Here is a 20,346-nt window from a genome sequence, read left to right on the forward strand (position 1 = left end):
GACTCATCTCTGGCGGGACGAGGGACAGCTTGGAAAATCCCCCCTTCGTTGCACAAAAACACTTCAAAGGCCTTGACCTTTGTATGGGGTGACCAAATCCATCCTCCTGTAATTTCCAAAAGGGGAGTAGTACAGAAAGGGGCAAAATCATCCCCCCATCCCCAACCATAAACTTGAAACGTTTTTTCTGGCCAGAGTTTCCACTCAGCTTTCCCTGCACAACGGATTTTCCATATAACAGGCAACGAATCCAAGCAGGTGAGCTTTATCATAACGCAGCCCCCAGCAGGCGCAGTCCAAGACTGCGCATTGCACTGCCCTGCTCTACAGAGGCACTGAGTCTCTTCAGAGAAACACAGCACTGCAGGCCCAGGACACTCCAGCAGATGCCAGCTCGTTTAAATTTTCCCTATTTAGAAATATCACATTTCAACTGAGGTGACAAATGGCAAACTGCAGCAGGTTTTTCTCAAAGGAAGTACAGTAAATAAAACATGGAAAAGTAACAGTCACACCATTTTGGTGTGTGAAATAAAATTCAGCCGACCTGAAAAGCAGTAACGCTGTATACATGGTATACCACATAAAAGTAAGATCTTTTCAAGGACCAAAGAACAAGGAAGGTCCGCAGCTGTTTTTACTGCATTAATGCAACTAGACTCTGGGAATTTGCAGGAGAAAACCGCTGCACTATCAGAGTGACCACCTAGCTGCACAGAGAAATGCCACCTCACAATCAGGACACACATCACGCTGTTTGAATCTTTCTGAGCAGAAGGCATCTTTACATAAAGCCCTAAAGGTACCAGACGAAAAATCCCAAAGCTACACACGGTACTAATCACTAGGAATGATATTCAGAAAACAAGGACTTAAAACAAATCTTCCTTGTTTTTTTGTTTCTTGTTGTTACAAGCGTGTTTCTCCTTTGACAAAGTGGAAGGCATTCATTAATACTGCAGTGGGTCTCCTGGGTGTCACACTGGCCTGGGATCATCAGTAATAGCTGCTGCCTGTTTACAGGACAGCTACAAATTCAACATGATGTCAAAACACTGAGAAGTACGCAGCTAGAAAATCACTGCCAGTGTTCGATGGCAACTCAAGGAATTCAGACGGTTTTGAATAATCAGCCAGCTTGTGCCTCCTACCCTCTCTCTCTTTGTCTGTGTACAAGTCTTTGAAATAGTTTGAGGCCCGAGTGAGAATCAACCAAGCCCTAAATGTGAACGATGTCAACACCAGTACGTCACGTGTTTCGGGGTGGCTGGGCTCTTAATTATCACTCCTGCCAGCTGGGAAACTGAGCCCGAAGCTTCTCTGTGAATGACGAGCTGGCAAGACTCAGCAAGAGAGGGGCTCCTGCATTATTCCATGTGAACTGGGTTGTGTGGGAGGTGTAAAGGGAAAAAAAGTCTTTTTTTAAATCTAAGACTGGGCTCCTGCAGGAAGGCATGAGAATGTCTTCTCCTTTTCGTCTGTCAGTGAGACCCGGGAACAGGCAGCTCCAGAGGAGATGACTTCCGAAAGCTGCAGAGCCACGTCCCTGGACAGCCGGCAGCACAGCGCTTTGGAGAAGACACTCCATTTGTTTTTTGCTTTTTGCTTGTACATTTCTGCATTAAAGTAAATAAATTGCATCAGTTCTCAACTGACAAGAAACTCTTTCCACTGCAAAGCTTGAGATGTAAAAGCCAGTTGAAACCGTGACTTGCATTGTTGTGAAATGCACTGAGGCACCCACCTATTGGCACGCACAGTATTACTTGGAAGGTTAGTTTCTTTCTAACAAGCTTTTAAAAGAACATTGATTCAGGTTGCTGTAAACACAGGTGCCTCTAACAAGAGATTGGGGGAGAGAGGACTTTTCACCGCCCCACACACACACTTGCATGAGAGCCCCAGCAGAGACCAGTCATCCGAATGATCACCCAGAGCCCCTCTGCCTGGGGCCGGATGCTGTTGGACTGAGGGCCTCTTCACCTGAGAGCTCGGACAGAGGTCAGGGGCAGAAGCAGGGACGGTGCGGATGAGAGCTGGTGCAGCCCCGCGGGATCAGTCCCCTGTGGGACAGGCTGGGCGCTGGAGGACCGCAGGCTGGCCTCCTCTCTCCACACCAGGCCTCCAGTGCTGCAGCACGAGAAGACTGGAGGGGCTCGTGCCAGTCTGAGGCGCCTGTGAGCCGAGCCCTGTAAACACCTCGTTCCGACACAGGGTCCTGCTCATGCTGGGCGCCCGGTGTGCGCAGCAGGGTGCGCAGGGGACTGGGGCGGGGGGCCGGGCTCTGAGCGCGCGCGCTGGTGGTCCAATGAGCTGCTTTGCCAGCTCCGGAGGATTCGATGCCGCAGTGATTCAATTGTTGCTTTTTTTTTTAAATAAAGGTTTTCAGGAACGTTCTGGAATTCCGTGTCGGCTTTCTCATCAAGACCTGCCAATTTGTAAAAACAAAACTGGAAGTGAGGTCCGTAATCCGAGACCCTGAGGCAGGCGGACGGTTTCGGGCAACAGAGGCCACCACACTGCTTCTGCACCGTGGACAGGAGAGGCACTCGGCCAGCAGCAGGCTCTGTGTCTCAGCACTTCCAGGCACTGTCTGGCGGCGAAGCAGTACGAATGCTGACAGGGAAAGTAAGCCGTAATTAACATATCAGAGGAAACACGAGCACAAAGGCTCGCCGTCTCCTACAGAACTTGAGAAAAGTAGGTGCCTCAATGCATTCCTCTTGGCTTTCAGGGTTCACACAACACAGCGCAGCTTTGCAATTAGAGAATTACAGTGTTTTGGGAAGAGGAGAAAAGCCGTAAGACTATAATTGCTCCCCGCAAACGGAACCCCTGATTAAGGTCCACGCGTTTCCACACATGAATCGACAGATGGGAGACTTCAAAAGACTGCAAAACTGTATTTTAAAAATGTCTGTTTACTTTATATGGTTGATATCCATCATCCACGACATCAAAACCCGACGCTGATTTGAATTTCTGTTCTTCTGTTGCGGAAGAAGACTGAGCCGTAACCGAAAGGAATGTACTGTAATTGGTAAAAGTATTGCCTTGCAGTGGTAATACCTTCTGCAGCCTTATCACAGTATGTACACTGTATACAGTATGTATATATAGCGTAACTCTGTAAATGGTGCCTGCACACCTGCAGAATGAATGAGAGGAACAAGACTGTGATGCAGGAGTCCTGTACTTAATTCGGACACACTGAAAATCACCCCTCATCTGTTCCTTTGAGTCCTCTCAAACATTGAGCCACAGAGCCACACATTGCTAACAGTAACACAAGCAGACAGCTGGTTGCAGCCAACAGGTGGAAACGTAAAGACCCCAAAGCTCCAGGGTGTCCCAATGGCGCATGTCAGTTTTCACTGGAGCACTCCTGACCCGCCTGATGCCATCTGGGGAAACATACTCTCCCACTGAGTCCATATCTGGTCAAGCAATTAAAGCTAACAGCCAGCAATACACACGTGCACCAGTGCCGAACTGATGGGGTTTATAGTGCTGCTGCCAGCTGAGACTGTAGTTCAAGTGGAGCTGGAGCACTCAGCTGAAGTCCATAGATGGCTGGAAGCTATGGAGTATGAACGAGCCCCAGTATCTCCACAGGCTGACATGGTCCAGAGGTGTCCAGCAGCACACACAGCACCCACACGCCTGTCCTCCTGGCCTGTTGACCTGCGTCCCACAGTGGCATGGGGACGTGCCAACACAAGACACAAGAGCACACTGCCTTCCAGCAGAGCGCCGAATGACCTCACGACTAAAACCACTCTTGTGCTGAATTAATACAAATTGACAGTACCCAAGTGTGCCCTCAGGGGCTGTTTAAATCTGCTCCGTGGCTCCCTAGGGCCAGGGCTGTAGATCCCTCCCTGCAAACAGTCTGTGTGGGTGGAGCAGGTCTTCACCGTGAAGGTGATTGTCACCCTTTGCCCTGCAGAGAGCACATCGGAAACTGGCCAGGGGTCCGCTGACCAGAGCCACAGCAATCATCACCGAAAGCGGCACCAGAAAAAAAATCATCGTTGACCATTCGAGTTTGCTGGTACCGTATATCCATGACCTGCGCAGCTGCTGTGGACGAGCCTGAGGAGGCTTCTCCCCCAGACGGCTGTGGTGCTGCATTACATCTGAATGTCTCTCTGAAGCCCACTGCTGCCACTCTGGCACGACTGCTGCTACAAATCACCGCGCTCCGGCTTTATCGTCTCACTTTCCGCTCTGACAAAGCGCCTACACTGCAACAGGGGATCTCCGGGGACAGGCCGGGCTGAGCGACACACATGAATGTTTTAATTAAGGGAGAGCCCACACGTCGTGGAGACTGCGCTCCAGCCACACAGGTCTGCACGGGCCTGCTGTCCTGGGGGAGCTCCAGGCTCGGACCCGGGCCCGGACAGGGCGGGGAGCCCGCCGAGAGAGCCCCGAGCGGCGCGGCGCGGCGCACACAAAGACGAGGGACTGGGAGGCCCGCTTCGCTCCCGCACAAAGAGCCTCTCGGCAGGGTCGTTAATCGCATGTGCCACGGCCACCGCGCCTGAAAGGGCCGGCTGACACGAGCCCCCCGGCCCCTTTGTCCGGCCCCCGGGAGAGGGGGAGGGGGGTGCAGAGCAGGTGCTCCCCAGAGCCGCCCGGCCGCAGAGCTGGGCGCCGTCAGCCGCCTCCTGCTTTGTGCCATTTGGCAGCGAGAGCTGACAACTGTAAATGGGATTAGATATCGTTCTAATTGCCTTTGTGCGGGGCCGTCCTGGGATCAGTCCAGGCAGGGAACTATTCTCCCCAGAAGCTGAGATGTCTTTTTGGTGGGGGGGGGGGGGAGGCAATTTGAAATCCGTGACATTTCTTCAGCTTGATAAATCCCGACTCCGGCTGCTCCTGCTTCACAGCACACTCAGCCAGTCCTTCCCCGCCTCATTGCCTCATTTACTCTCTGAATATCGTCCCTGCACTTCCAGAACAGCAGGCGCCCACACAGAGACACAGGGGGAAAGGCTGTGGGGCTTCTTCGATGGGTCTATTTTACAGCACCTGTGTGACTGCACTGCAGCTGGATTTCATGAGGCCATGGAGGTCATGAGGACAGGTCAGGAAACGACAGGAGCCCGTGTGGCCCGGCTGGTCCGGGTAGCTGCTCGTAGCTAATTGACCCAACTGCTTCTTGAAAGAAACCAGGGTAACAGCTTCGACAACAGGGCCGGGCAGCTCGCTCCCCACTCCCACCACCCTCGGTGTAAAGAAGAGCCTCCTGTTCTCAGGAGTGCCCTGTTCTCAACTGCCCTTCCCCTTAACTGCCATTCAGGTTATCCTCACAGCCTTGATTACAGACCAAAGAACAAAACAAACACACACAGAGAAACCCGCATCCCTACAGGAGTGGACTTGCATACTGGCAGGCAGGTGATACAGGCGCCGGTATTTAGATCTCATGAGTATAACGTTTTAACACTGAAAAATCATTACCAAGTACCTATTAGGAAAGTAAAAGAGAGGTGACCTAGTCTACATCAGGTAACAAGGAGAGAGGTATTTCACACACAAAACCTATTTCTCTTTGCTGTTTCAGACCACGGAGAAAGACGAGTTTAACCTTCCCCTGAACGCCTGTCCCGCTCCGCTCGCTGCCTGAATCCCTGCAAGACCCGATGAACGAGTCTACGACCTCCTGATACGCGACAGACGCCCAGTTGTTGTAAACAAGCGAGAAAGCGTTTTATTACTATTTTTCCCCCCACCCAGCGAAACACAAGAAAGAGCTTGGGTTACATACCTTGTCGAAAAGCGCTTTCCAGTGCTGAGCCCAGGTACAGAGTGAGGCGCGGGGGGAGAGTGAGAGAGAGAAGGGTGAGAGAAGGGTGAGAGAAGGCCACGTGCGCGATCACACCTCACCTCGCCTCACCTGGCTCGCGGGGCACACCCCCCCACTCCCCTGGAAGGCGGGCACGAGACAGTGTGGAGGTGGGGGGACCCACCCCCTCTTGTCATGTCCCTTATTGAAGCACAGTCACCCCCATTCTACCCACAAGCCTGGCCCGGACAGCACGTAGCACTCTGAAACTATCTCACGATACTCACAATATCCTGCTTTCTATAAAAAAAAAAAGTAGTCAGCCTGGCCACTTTCTGAATAACACTCTCCATGCACTGGGCGAATTCTTCATCACCGACACTATCTCACTTTCGAAACTCCGCCCGAAGAGGGGTCCGGATCTGCCCACTTCAGCGAGCTCCACGCACACGGCTACTCCGGGCGCTGTACCTGCCAGGTTCGCTAAGCGAGAAGGCTCAGGTGTGCTTTCCACAGCTACGGCAACAGTGATTTAGGAATAAAACAACGATCAAATCCGGAGGGCACCCGGCGTGGAAATGGACATCCACTGTGAAACAGTTGCGTGAGGAACGTCTGGGACTAAAGTTTTGGGATTATCAAGGGAGGGGGTTAAATCGCTGCATTAGAATGTAATTTTTTATGTAAACAAACGCGCTGATTAAATAGTCTTTATGTCACTTACCTCCTCCGGGGCAGTGGGGAGGACGTCACAGCTCTCCAGCACCTCAATTTCGTCTCCTTCCGCGTTGGCGGCCACAGCGGGGGACGAGGACCCCCCGCGACCCGGACACCCCGACATCTCCCTGCCTCCGGGGCGCTCCGCGCTAAACCCTTCTCGGCGACCCGGCAGAAACAGGGATCATTCCCATTCCAGTTCTCCCAGCCTCACGCCGCCAGCTTCAGCGCTGCAGAGCCTAAAGGCTATATATCGTGCTAAACCCCCCCCAAAAAAGAAGCGACTTCCACCGAGTGAAAAAAATAAATTCTCCTCCACAAAATTCACAGTCGGGACATCTCCGGGTCCGCGGTATTCAATTTCCCTTTCATCGTGCGTGGCTTAAAAAATATCCAAATACAAAATAAATTGTAAAAAGTCGACGTCAAGGCAACACTTCACAAACCGAAGAAAAATCCAAGTGAATAACGCTCACTCACTTCGGCAGGAAAAGATAAAAGTACGTATTCTGGTTAAATTTAGGGTTTTTTTCCCCCCCACGACGCAGTCCTCCGGGTAAAACTGACCGAGGGCGGCGATTCCTCGTTTCGTCAGGACACAGCTGCGGAGTCACCTGCCGAGCGGGTCATCCGGGCCAGAAGCGGACTCGGTTCGGGCGACCGCACGCAATAAGCAGCCGGGGTTCGCCGGACCGAATCGCCGAATCAGCGTTCTAGAACTGCGTTGTCCATCGGGTCATCGTCCGCGGGGGTCTGCCGAGGAATCGGTTCCGAAGGCAGAGCGAAAGGACACGAATCCCGGTTCCGAGCCCTGTCCGGTCTTTCCCCAGGTGGTGGAAATCTCTGGACTCTCACCTCCGCGTCGCATCTTCCCTGTCCGCTCCGACGCCTTCTCCTGCAGCGAGAGAGCGGAATAGTTTGCAGTCGGCTTCCCGAAGAGTCCGGCTCGAACAGCGGTCGTTCGCATCCCAGAACTCCAGCTTCGCCCAGCAGGCGAAGTGCAGAGCAACAGAAATTAAGAGAGAGTATTGGAGAGGAAAATAGGTACAGAACAGGATTAGAAAACCTCTGGGTCAGACTTGCGTGTCCACTAGAGATTTCACAACATGAAATGGTCTGTATTTAAAGTATCCAGCTGACGACGAAGACCTTCAGTTGAAAAGCGAGTTTTTAGCTTAAAAATAATCAATTACACCACAACGACAACGTTAACCCGATAGTTCCGGCCGTCATTGTTGCCGACCAAAAAAATAAAAATAAACCTAAGACACCCTTGCTAATTCATCTTGGGGGGGGGGGGAGGCGGACCGAGTCAAACAACAAAATACTACTCTTCGCAGAGAGGAAACTTGCATTTTAAGAGCTACGTCACCTCACCTTGCTGGGATGTCGTTCGTCGTGACGCTGCGCCACAGCCGGTTGTCTCCGCCGTGTCTGCGGGCAGCGCTTGGTGTCCTGAGCAGACCGGCTCCACGCGAACTGACCGCATCCAGCCGGCTCGCTGCCGCTACATCACCGCACCGCCGCTCGCTTGTGGATCGACGACGATCGCCGCCCGCAAAGTCTTATTTTTGGAGGTACAAAACACCTCCCCCTAGGTCTGTCGTCAGAAGACACCCTTCTTCCTTTACCCCGGTTCCTCCCCTAGTACTCCACCATTAGAGGTGGTGTCCGCACTGGGAGCCACTGGTGTCCAGACCAGCGAATGGAAGACCCTTTACTTTCTGCGCTTCCCTGCTCGTAACTCGCATGAGACAGCGTGGCTGCACGGGCACAGCAACGAGACAGACCCTCATTACACCCCTGTACTGCAACTCCGGACTCTCCCTCTCCCTCTGTGTTCTCTGCCTCTGTAGGAATGTCCTGCAATCGAACCGAATACAGACGCGAAGACAGTTGCAGAGCAGAGCAGGAGACCGCAATGACAGCTGGCTGAAATTATTGGCTGCAGTCTTTCCCTTTCCTCTCGCCTGTGAAGAACAGCAGCTCTCGGTAGACGCGATGAGGAGAGCTGTGGCATCAGCGAAAGGAGCTGTGTGTGCTCACTCTCGGAGACAGTCCTGCCGGTCAGGTCCGGGCAGCAGTCTGGTACCTGCTGAGCGCAGAGAGAGGGAGCTGTGCTCGGGCTCTGAGCTGGACCAGGGGAAAGGCAGGCGATGTAATGATGGACAATTGTTTTTCTTTAAAGGTACAGTGGTGTAGGTCTCTTTAAATCATCATCAGCGAAAGACCTCAGGAAAAGGGTCAGATTAGTTCAATTAAGACTTAAATGAAATTAAGGTTAAGAAAACATATAAAATCTGCTAGACAGTTGCCCTCAAGGACTGGCCCTGTGGCCCTGTGGCCCTGTGCTGTAGTTCATAAGTGTCCATCATCTAAAAATTATTTCTTCCCTGACATGCAACACAGCACCAGCCTGCACATCTGAACCTCAGTGAATTACACTTTCCTCTCTGGGAGTGGAGCTGAGTGTCACAGCTGTCTCCAGATGTGGAGCCGACAGTCACACCTGTCTCCAGACTCCTTTTAATTTGTTCTTAATACACACAGTTTTTCAATGATGTTTTGGTTGTTATCCATTAACAGGAAATCAGCGCTGATGATGATGACTATCTTGGAGAAGGGTTCTTGTGTTTTAGCATCTATGCTGTAGACATGTGGATACTGATACTGACAGGCCTGCTCAGATTCTCCTCTAGTGTGCAGTGGGGAGAGGGCTGTATTGCTGTTGGGACTCATCAGTGTACTAAGCTGCCTCGATGAGCTTTTATTGAAGGTCCGACAGTTTCAGCAACTTTAAGAACTGAGTAAAACACACAAACACAATCTATTAGAAAAATCGGCTACAATGAGAAAATCCCAAATGAAACATACTTTATACAGAACGATACACTTATTTTCTATAATATTTTCATATTACCATTTCTTTTCATAATCCTTCAAGGACTCAGTAATGATAGACTGAATGCTTAAGTACATCTAAGGTGACCCTTGATGTTATATTTAATGTTTATATCTGGATTAAAATATCCTCAACAGTCCTGTAAAGAAATTTGCTTTGCAGCTTCAACAATGTGCGCAGAAGCCTGTAATGCAAGGCTTCAGCTCAGCAATGAGAGTCCAATTTCCTGATGGGCCACAGAAAGTGGAAGCAGGAGAAATAAGAACCAGCCCCATAGTGCAGCAGTCCTAACTGGTGGAGCTGCTGTTTATCCAGCTGACGTGATCGCTGCCCAGGCTGAGCTTAATGTCGTCCAGAAGCGTCAAGGTCTCAACCCCGGAGAGGACCTCTAAAATGAAACAGAATTTAATAATCATCAAGACAGCTAATAAAACTTAGAAACAAATAAAATATCAACTTTGGAGAGCTCTGCTGTAAAAGAGCTCTATTGTATCTGGTTGTTAGTGTAAAGTCACTGGTTATCTCACATAATTTGGGAAGGGATTAGAGATCTTGTGTTTTTGTCTTCACTATTACAAAACAGTAAGATGTTAATTACCTCTATTTCCATGGTAACATGACCTTTCAAAGTATTTTTAACTTTGGTCTTAACAGACACCTACACAGCCCTTCCTTATCTATTGATAAGCAAGTTGGAGCAAATGTCTGTTAACCATAACATTATAAGATGGTACCATTCATTTATAACCGCACACAGTATGTCAGGGTCAACAAAACTCTTTCCCAGTCACGATCTATGAGCACAGGTGCCCCTCAGGGCTGTGTGAGCTCTCCAGTTCTGTTCACACTTTATACAAACGATTGTACAAGCAGTAGTCAAAGCATCTTCATTTTCAAATTCTCAGACAATACAGCTGTTCTTGGCTTAATGTGTAGAGGAAGCAGCTCATCTGTGTACATGTCAGAAATCCAAAGGTTTGTGCAATGGTGCGACAACAATAGCCTTATTCTGAATGTTAATAAAACAAAATAAATCGTTTTTGTTCCCAGAGCAGTTGGGTATCACTCACATGTAGTAATTCACAATGAACGTGTCACTCAGGTTGATTCCGAGTACATAGTACCTAGGAGTACACACAGACAGTAACCTGGTCTGGACTACTCATGCGGAGAGTGTTTGCTCCAAAGTTCAGCAGCACTTATATTTCTTGCAAAGACTAAGAGTGTTTGGGGTTCAACAGGAAATAATGCTCATCTTTTACCAGAGAGAGCATCATCAGATATGGTATAACACTGTGGTTTGGTAATTTATCAGTTCAATTATGATCGCAAATTACCCCTCTCATCCAAACAGCTTTGAAGGTCATGGTCATGGTGAAACAGCACCCTTCCCTGCAGACAATCTTTGAAAAAGCCATCATAAAACAAGCAGAAAAATCATATCAGATCCTTCCCACATCCTCAGTTCTGAATACCAACTTCTTTCTTCTGGCAAATATTTTAGGGTTCCCAAAAGTCAAACAGATACAAACATTCCTTTGTTCCACTATCCATTAAAGCTGTCATTGCAAATGGCAAAGATAAACTAAATTTTTGACCTTTACAATCCACTTGTGTGCAATATGTTTTGTAATGTGTTATAAATGTTATATGTTGTTATGTGTTATACATGTGCAATAGAGTGATGTGCGATGTTTTTTTTTTCTGCATTATATTTAAATGTACAGTGCTGTGCTGTGTGTCTACAAACAATTTCCCTCAGGAGACAATAAATCTTATCTTATTTTCCTGCATGAAACTGCAGCCTGTGCTGTCTGGTTCTGACTCCCTATGAGAAAGTGCATTTCCCACTTGGTGCCACTAGGTGGCACCCACCCACTCAGTTTCTTCCAGTTCAGGGTCAGCTGTCCCACAGTATCAAGCAGCAGGCGCAGGGTGGGATACACCCTGGATGGAACGCCAGTCCATCGCAGAGCACACACACTGCCACACACACTCACACCAGGGCCGATCTTCCCAGGCGCCAATTCACCCACCAATGTGGTTTTGGACTGTGGGAGGAAACCCTCACCAACACACAGAGAGAGCATACAAACTCCTCCAAACTCCTCCACGCAGATAGAACCCGATAGTTCGATACAGATAGTTTGAATCCCGCGGCTGGCAGAGGAATCCTACTCTGTTGGGCCCCTGAGCAAGGCCCTGAACCCCAACTGCTCCAGGGGTGCTGTATAAATGGCTGACCCTGTGCTCTGACCCCAAGCTTCTCTACCTGTCTGTGTGTCTCATGGAGAGCAAGCTGGGGTCTGCGAAAAGACGAATTCCTAATACAAGAAATTGTACAGGGCCAATAAAGTGATCTTATCTTATCTCTTATCTTATATGACACTGATCATTTTACATTTCGTGTGCAAGTGAGAAATAAAAATAATTGCTTGCTTTTACAAAGAGCCTTATTCCAAAAGGATCCCAAAATGCTTTGTGTATCGAAGGGAAAGCAGCGATAGAGAGGTGAGAACTGCCTCTCCAGCTGAATGATGGAGAACCTCTAGGGAGGCCAGATGCACAGCACAGAGGGGAAGTCAGTCGGGACGCTGGGAATACCACCTCCACGGTCTCAAGCAGTGCTGTGGGATCTTCAGTGACCTGGGACTTTGGTTAAACATCTCATCTGCAGGACGACGCCTCATAGTCTTGCACAGTCACATTCTGGGCACCATGCTGTGAGGAGAGCGCCATCTGCTGGTTTACCAGCGCCACTGACAACAGCCACCTGGCGGCACTTGGAGCTCTCCCGGTTTCCAGCACTGCCTGGAGGCCCGACAACACCTGACTGACAGGTGGTGACACTGCCATCGTCTCCCTTTGCAAAACCAGTCTTCCGTTACGGTTCAGGACGGACATGGGGGCATTAACACTTAGCGGCATTACGGCGACACACGTTCTGATGCGTCATCAATCCTTTACCTTCCTTTTGGAAAGCAGGTTTCGCTCTTGGAAAAGTCTAATCAAAAGATTCCAAAAGACCTCAAATCTGATGAATATCAGACTAAATACTTTTATAGGCTTATTACATCAACTGCTTTGAAGACACTTCCTGTTCCCACTCAGAAACTTACACCGTAATGAGAAGAGAGAAAAAGGAAGACATGAATGCATGAGGAAATAAAAGAATACAAAATAACCACTCTTCTCAAAACCGAGCGGAATTACTCTTTTCTCAAAGATTTATTCATAGAAACACGAAATCAAAGAAACGAATTAAAGAGACTCACTTACCCAGTCGGCTTTCAGAAGCTTTTCTTAGCAAAGACTTTGGAACATCATAGATGCTTTCTGTGATAATGGCTCTGCTGCCTAAACCAAAAGAGACAGCAGGTCAGTGCGCGTCTCAGCCACGGTGCCTGGGCTCTCGGAGCCGAGGAACAGGAGAGGAACAGATGTCAGTGGACAGTCGCTGCGACAGCTCCATCCCCACAGAATGTTTTATTAGAGTTTGCAACATCAGCTCAGTTTCCTCCTTTCCCACGGTGAGCAGCACATGGACCCCAGCCAGGCACATCATGTCCTACCCTGGGCGCTTTCTTTTCTGGCTTCTCGGTTCGACGTTGGCACATCATACAGGCCCTCCTCCTCTTCCTCCTCTTGCGCAGCGATGTTCTGGTGCTGAGCTGCAGGGGAGGGGTGACAGCCCGTTTAGTGCATCAGGGTCACAGAACTACAGTCCCTCACAGAGCAAAACGAGGGGATTGTTAGCGAGCATCACCCCACGGCTTGGAGAGGGAGTTGCTTAACAATTTAAACAGAAAATGGGGGTACGCAGGCATGTGGATATGTAGAGTGAAAGATTGCTGCTTCTTTTGTGTCTGCTTCACATCAGCATCAGGCTGCGTGAATTAGCCCTCTTGTGAACACTGTGGCCTCTGAGCTGTGTGTCCACGTCCCAGGCCTGGGGCAGAGCTGCTGACTTCATTACCAGCTGAGCTTTGTTAATTAGGCTTCTTGAATGCTTGTGAACTGCTTTTACAACTGTCCGTTAACCATAACATTATAAGAAGGTATCACTCATTTTTAACACACCGCACACAGTATGTCAGGGTCAACAAAACTCTTTCCGAGTCACGATCTATGAGCACAGGTGCCCCTCAGGGCTGTGTGAGCTCTCCAGTGCTGTTCACACTTTATACAAACGATTGTACGAGCTGTAGTCACAGCAACTTCATTTTCAAATTCTCAGATGACACAGCTGTTCTTGGCTTAATGTGTAGAGGAAGCAGCTCATCTGTTTACATGTCAGCGTAAACAGTCAACGAACTTATCACTCAGGTTGATTCATATAAGTACTCAGGACCTGTGCTGGTCTACTCATGTGGAGAGTGTTTGCTCCAAAGTTCAGCAGCGCTTATATTTCCTGCAGAGACTAAGAGTGTTTGGGGTTCGACAGGAAGTAATGCTCCTCTTTTACCGTGCTGTAAACGAGAGCATGATCAGATCATTTTAAATCACAAATTACCCGCCTCATCCAGACAGCTTTGAAGGTCATGAGAGTGTAACAGCACGCCTCCCTGCAGACAATCTTTGAAAAATCCATAATCAAACAGGCAGGAAAAATGATATCAGATCCTTCCCACATCCTCAACTCTGAATATCAACTTCTTCCTTCTGGGAAACGTTTTAGGGTTCCCAAATGTAAGTCAAACAGATACAAACATTCCTGTGTTCCACTATCCATTAAAGCTGTCAACACAAATATCAAGGATGAACACGATTTTGACTCTTACAACCCTCTTGAGTGCAATATGTTTTGTGATGTGTTATAAATGGTACATGTTGTTATGTGTTATACTGTACATGTGCAACAGAGTGATGTGCAATGTTTTTCTTCTCTGCTTTTTTTTGCATTCTATTTAAATGTACAGGAGTGCTGGGTGTCCATAAAAAAGTTCCCTCAGGGGACAATAAAATCTTATCTCACCTATCTTATCTATCTTAACTACCCTTGGAAAAGTGGGACTAGGAAAAAAAAGAGCACTAACTCTGTGTCAGGTGCTGGATTTCAAAACAGGTTGATTGTTTCTTTGTGCTGGAAGATGGTAACCCAGCACTGAGGATGCTCATTCAGGGAATGTGGAGGTGTGGGCAGTGACAGGTCTTACAAAGCGCTGCTTGTGGTTGAGTGTGATGACACTGGGGCCATCTTCAGCCAACACCCTCGCCAAACGCTTGCACATGACTCCACTTCTAAAACCTTTTTCTATCAAATGACCCTCACAGTAGTCCCGTACTACCAATGTGCTCGTACTATTACAATGCATTAGTATAGTATTCACCATACAATACTCTCTAAGAGATAACTGTAGCTACCCAAGATCAGCTCATTCCACCCAGGCCAACTGGCCTCAGTGACGTCCCCTTTACCCGGGACAACAGACAACACAGCCCCTGCATGGCGACGTTCAGCAATGCTGCCGTCCGTGAATTCAGCTCCAGGAGCACTTGTACTGATTGTGAGTGGCTGCCGACATGAAGAGTGGATTTGATTGGAACTGCATTGTCACATTTTATTAACGTATCGATGAGCTCTTATTAAGTCAGCAAGAGCCTTGTAGGGAATGAAGTTTTGAAACACCTGCAGTTGCTCCAGGAACCCCATTCCATTGCAATGCCTTAAACCTCATAATCCTTAATGATTTAAGTGATCAGCGGCAAGAGGGTCAATTTAGCAATTAGGGATCAACCGAGCAATTCAAGGCCTCAAACAGAATGGAACGAAGAAGGTTCACTGTTCTTGCTCCAGTAGTACCCAGAAAACAACTTGAGAGAAAAGAGCATTCTCACCTTTACTGTATCCCAGGACGCTGGAGGTGGCCTCTCGCTCCCCCTGCTGGTACTTCTCCTCCACCGCAGGACTCGTTCTCTGGATACTCCAGGCCCTTCCTGAAGCCATAAGACAACCCTGACTTGACTGCTCTGCTCAGATAGCTCACAGGCAATAGTCTTATTTTTCACATTGGGATTTTTCCCCGCTTGACGAGCATTGCCCCTGTGTGGTCAGATCCTCTTCTTGCTCATCAATTAATCGAGGGGCGCAAGCCCTGGCTTGTCGGCATCAACATCATGTGGACAAGTAAATTGGGGCCAGCTGAAGTATTCCTGCCCTGACCACAGGCCTAAAGCTAGATCCTGGGCCCAAACTTAATCTAGAAACCAACGATGCACTGTGTTCTGCTAATTAAAGCTGTTAATGATAGACATTTTGATTTCTCTTTCCTGTGGATTTTGAAATAAGGATTTTGAAGATATAAAGGAGGGTTAGTCAACGATGTAACCAAGGAAAAGTGACTGAATGAATGCCATTTGAAAGAGTACAGTGATACTTATAGATATATTGTATGTAACAAGGTGAGGCAACACTATTTCATGGCAAGTCTGTGATCTAACTATCTGCTGCAGAGACAGCTGAAGAATTCCATGTGAAAGACATCATCAAGGGCCAGTCCAGCCCTCGAACCCCAGACAGGCCGGAGACGGTTCGGACCGGGCACCTGCATCGAGGGGGGGCCCGGTGGGCGGCTGCGCCAGCCCCCTCGGGTCCGTGAAGCTGGAGAAGGAGCCGGGCCGTCCGCCGGACGCCCCGCTGTCCGACTCGGAGCTGCTGTGATGGCGGGGGCCCGCGCGCTCCTTCAGGTAGGCCACATCGTGCCTGCAGCAGAGACACCCGTCAGCGACGGCCCCCGGGGACGGCGCGGCCCCTCGTTCCTGTCCCCGCGGCAGCCGGGAGGCGGTGTGGGTGTGGAGTTACCAGACGCAGGCGGAGTCCGGGTGGCCCGGCCCTGGGAGCTGCATGGCTTTCCACAGCAGGCCCGTCCACGCCGCTCGCAGCTCCTCCGTCTCGGCGGCCTGGAGCCGTCCCGGGGCGGGCAGGGAGAGCACAAGACAGAGGCGGCATGAAATGAGGCCAGTCAGCCCATCTCCCTTCACGACCTCTTGGTCTCATTTTGCTATTCTCTGATGGGGACCCGGGGACCCTCATCTTGTAGTCCTGCAGCTCGTTTCACACCCACAGGGCTTCCTGCTTCTACTCCTGGACACAAAACCTGTCTGCTTCACGCTCCGGGACTAATGAAGCCAAAGTCAAAAGGCTGTGTTCGAAATTGAGTTGATGTGTTTTGCATTGGGGTGTGAGCTTGTCTTACTGCTCTCCTGCTGAACGAAGACCTAAAAGCATGCACATGTTGCAGAGGAGCGGCCCTCACAACTTACCAGCACTTTCTTCTTCCCATTTTTCATGGTGATTTCAAAAACAAACTGCTTGTTGTCAGACTTCACTTCGCGGACTGACTGAACCTGTTCAACAGCAGAGAGCAGCAGGTTTTACAGCACTCTCTCCCAGCAGAAACAGTGCGTCATAGAAACAAACATTATGATGGAATGAGGAGATAAAAGATATGATACGACGTCATAACATTTTCTGGAATAAAATCTTCTTATGCCTTAATCAGAGAAGAGCTTCCCCTTAAACCATTACAATCAGATTCTGGTCTTGGGGGAGTCAGTGTGTCTGCAGGGGGTCCAGTCCTGGTCCCGCAGGGTCAGTGTTACTGCAGGGGGTCCAGTCCTAGTCATACAGGGTCAGTGTGTCTGCAGGGGGTCCAGTCCTAGTCATACAGGGTCAGTGTGTCTGCAGGGGGTCCAGTCCTGGTCCTGCAGGGTCAGTGTGTCTGCAGGGGGTCCAGTCCTGGTCCAGTGGGTCTGCAGAGTTTTATTCCAACTCACTTCTTAATGAGCTCAATCAGCTCAATGTGGGCCTAATGGGACCAAAGTAACAGCATCTCCCAGCTCTTCAGGTGCTGCTGCTTTAAAGAGACTTTGAAACTTTTCAGACTCCCAGGACCGGAGAGCCATGTCTTGAAATGAAAAGGGGAAACACCACGTTTCCATGTTTCCAACGTTTTCTGGTTAGAATTTAGCGTAATCCCAATTCCCAACTGACTGCAGAATGATTTCTGCAATTTGTCCTGTTTACAGTATCTTGCCCTGGAAAGATCTTCTCACTTACACCCTAATGTTAATTTGAATATGCATTTTTCTTTTGCAAAGCAAGGAAATAAAAAAACCAGTTGGGCATCCTGTAACATGCGTGTTCATCACATTTTTACACAAACCTTATTCTGCTTTGCTCTCCTCATGGCATTGATCTATTTGCAATTGAATGACAAAAAGCAAAGAGTGCTTCTTCATAAGCCAGTGCAGTGGATGCTCATACTCACTGTGTATATGTAGTAATGGCCTCTCAGGTGGGACTGCGAAAACATAATGATGTGAAGAATTGTTACTCTTGCAGACACACCCACTAGGGTACTGCAGGACATCAGGAAACACACAACACCTACTCTTCTCCTCTTATTCTTAGGGAACATCAAATTATTGCAAAAGGTTTGTTTTTACATTTTTAAAAAGAACGTTTTACAGGTAGAAGCTCTCATTGCAGACCCCCAAAAGACCCTGCACAGCTCTCCGCTGTGTAACAGATTTTGCACGATGCTGATAGAGGTGCTTACAGAGGGTTTATCCTGCAGTAAACTGCGGACACCCACCTCTGGGCAGCCTTGTCCTCTCCTGGTATAATGGTGCCAGTCCCTGGAGAGTCCCAGCCATAATAACAGGCAGAGACACAAGGCCTTCTCTGGTGTGGGTGTCCCACCCTGGCCCTCACCCTCTCCAGAGCTCCATAGCAGAGCCTGGGCAGGGCAGGGCAGGGCAGGGCAGAGCAGGGCAGGGCAGGGCAGGGCAGGGCAGGGCAGAGCAGGGCAGCTGCGAGCTCACAGAGCTGTGGCTCCCAAGCAGCTCACTCATCTGATCTGCCCTCTGGATGACCGGATTCTCCAAACTGCGCCCCAGCACAGTGACAGGGAACACCGTGCTTCAGGAGCTGCCAGCCCGTGGGTGAGAGGTGAAACCAGGGTCCTGACTGGGGCACTGTATGGAAGAGCAAGGCAGTTCGCCTGCTCTCCTGGACAAACAACACTCTGGGCTGGGCTCTCGAGTCTGGCCTCATGTTCCCCTGTAACTCGCCTGGTAAAGCAGTTTCTCTCCCCACCATCCTGGGCTCCTGTATTGCCTTATAAATACTATGAAATAAGGATCCAGTGAACTAATTCCACAAAAACAAAGCAGCTCTCCTATCCTGGCATGAAAAAACACACTTACAATTCATGTACCCACAATGATCTGAGCCATGTAAACCGCTCAGCTGCAACTTTGGGAAACATTAGATATGATCAGTCCAGCCTGTAGGAGCAACCACTAAGTGGAGTGGAGGTATTCAACCTCGAAATACTGTTAAGCCTGGGGTCTGCACCCATCCCAGATCCAGAGCCACAGCCCGTCGGGGGCTGGAGGAAAATGAACATACTTACAGCACTTCCGTGTTTCTTGGTGTAGAAGAACAGCGTTGTGTTCTGAAGCCTGAACCAATAGGTCACCCACTTCAGCTTCTGGAACAGAGCCAGGCACCTCAGTCAGTAGGAGCACACGTGTTGGGGCGGAGCTCAGGGGCCCCCCGGGGACACGGGGGGCACAGAGTGCTCAGAGCCCCCGCCAGCGCTCAGTGACATGGCAGAGAGGCCCCGGGGGCAGGCAGCGCCACCCAGAGGACATGTGTGTGTATATGCGGCTCTGCAGCTAAGGATCTGTGCCTGTGACTGGAAGGTTGCCGGTTCGAATCCCACGGCTGGCAGAGGAATCCTACTCCGTTGGAGCACGGCCCTTCACCCCAACTGCTCCAGGGGCGCTGTATAAATGGCTGACCCTGTGCTCTGACCCCCAGCTTCTCTCCCTGTCTGTGTGTCTCATGGAGAGCTAGCTGGGGTATGTGAAAAGACATTCCTAATGCAAGAAATTGTGCAGTATATGGCCAATAAAGTGATCTTCTTATATGACACTGATAATTTTATATTTTGTGTGCAAGTGAGAAATAACAATAATTGCTTGCTTTTACAAAAAGCCTTATTCCAAAAGGATCCCAAAATGCTTTGTGTATCGACACATTCCTAATGCAAGAAATTGTATATGGCCAATAAAGTGATCTTATCTTTTACACACCTCTGCCGCGTCAGGATTTATGCAGACAAAAAGGACTTCTTATGTAGATTTTTGCATCTATTATCTTTATGGGTCGTAGTTATGAAGCGTTGAATTCAACAAAACCAAGAGATCCCAAAACGTATAATTATAATATTATTATTAATAACATCAACAACAGTGATTTATAAACGTGCATTATATGGCGTTGTTCAGAAGGTGGAAGATTCTACAATGGTTTCGAGGTCATTAGCAGGCGGACGGTTTTTCCTCTCGATTCAACAGCGATCAGCAGCAGAGCCCGGTGATTAATTACTTTTGTCATCTGGAGTTTCACCGAGTCTGGTCCCATTTCTTTCTAACGAGACAAACGGCGACCAGAAATAAAACTGAAATCTATTACACTGTGCCGCCTGGCTTTTGTGGGACATAATCTGATTACCCGAAGAGCAGCTGAAAGATTTAAGAGATCCGAGACAAATACACCCACACCATCACCTAAGAAAGGAAGCTTTAAAATGGTTTGGCGTTTTGAGTTTTGACAGTTCTAAATTTAATAATCCACCGTTGAACCGGAATCCATTTCCCCCCCGGCTGCGCGTTTCGTTCGTCATCTGCACTGTGAACTTCGCCCAGTACAAACGCTGCAGGTTAAACAACAAAAAAAAAACTTTCGTTTTTCTTACGAGCTTACCATTTTATCTTTCCTTTTCTTCAGGAAACTCTCAAACACCAGGCCCTGCTCGTCTGCTGACATCGCAGCGTCCAGGTTCGGGTCCGGAGACGGGAGTCCGGCGCGGAGATCTGAGGCCCCGTCGCCCTACCTGTGTGGAGGCTGGTATTTCCCTCT

The 20,346-nt window shown here is 49.2% G+C and overlaps 2 protein-coding genes across 9 annotated transcripts in view; both read right to left on the reverse strand.

Moving 5' to 3' along the window:
- The window catches only part of rhbdl3 (rhomboid, veinlet-like 3 (Drosophila)), a 34,639-nt gene extending 25,458 nt beyond the window's left edge, over positions 1-9,181 (reverse strand). For 2 of the 7 annotated variants that reach the window (XM_088600177.1, XM_088600174.1), the window contains exons 1-2: positions 6,519-7,826; positions 5,777-5,800 (exon numbers count right to left, since the gene is read on the reverse strand). In XM_088600177.1, coding sequence (XP_088456303.1) covers positions 5,777-5,800; positions 6,519-6,635 — 141 coding nt within the window. In that variant the 5' untranslated portion in view covers positions 6,636-7,826. Of the gene's footprint in view, positions 1-5,776; positions 5,801-6,518; positions 7,827-7,888 lie in introns of those variants that run through there. The other 5 variants (XM_088600178.1, XM_088600172.1, XM_088600170.1 and 2 more) reach the window with 4 other exon arrangements.
- Positions 9,182-9,368: 187 nt separating this feature from the next.
- LOC148652909 (uncharacterized) lies at positions 9,369-20,331 on the reverse strand. 2 transcript variants are annotated; one of them, XM_088600186.1, is made up of 10 exons: positions 20,191-20,331; positions 18,833-18,910; positions 17,684-17,716; positions 16,677-16,760; positions 16,216-16,313; positions 15,959-16,116; positions 15,252-15,350; positions 12,986-13,084; positions 12,693-12,770; positions 9,369-9,801 (listed from the first exon to the last, which is right to left on the reverse strand). In XM_088600186.1, the coding sequence occupies exons 1-10, from the start codon at positions 20,251-20,253 to the stop codon at positions 9,701-9,703; spliced, it is 891 nt and encodes a 296-aa protein (XP_088456312.1). In that variant the 5' UTR covers positions 20,254-20,331; the 3' UTR covers positions 9,369-9,700. The 2 variants fall into 2 exon arrangements, with proteins under 2 accessions (XP_088456312.1, XP_088456313.1); XM_088600187.1 differs by lacking the exon at positions 15,252-15,350.
- Between the last annotated feature and the right edge of the window lie 15 nt (positions 20,332-20,346).

This window comes from Lepisosteus platostomus, chromosome 11 (genome assembly GCF_059453375.1).
Source record: "Lepisosteus platostomus isolate fLepPlt1 chromosome 11, fLepPlt1.hap1, whole genome shotgun sequence".
NCBI lineage: Eukaryota > Metazoa > Chordata > Actinopteri > Semionotiformes > Lepisosteidae > Lepisosteus > Lepisosteus platostomus.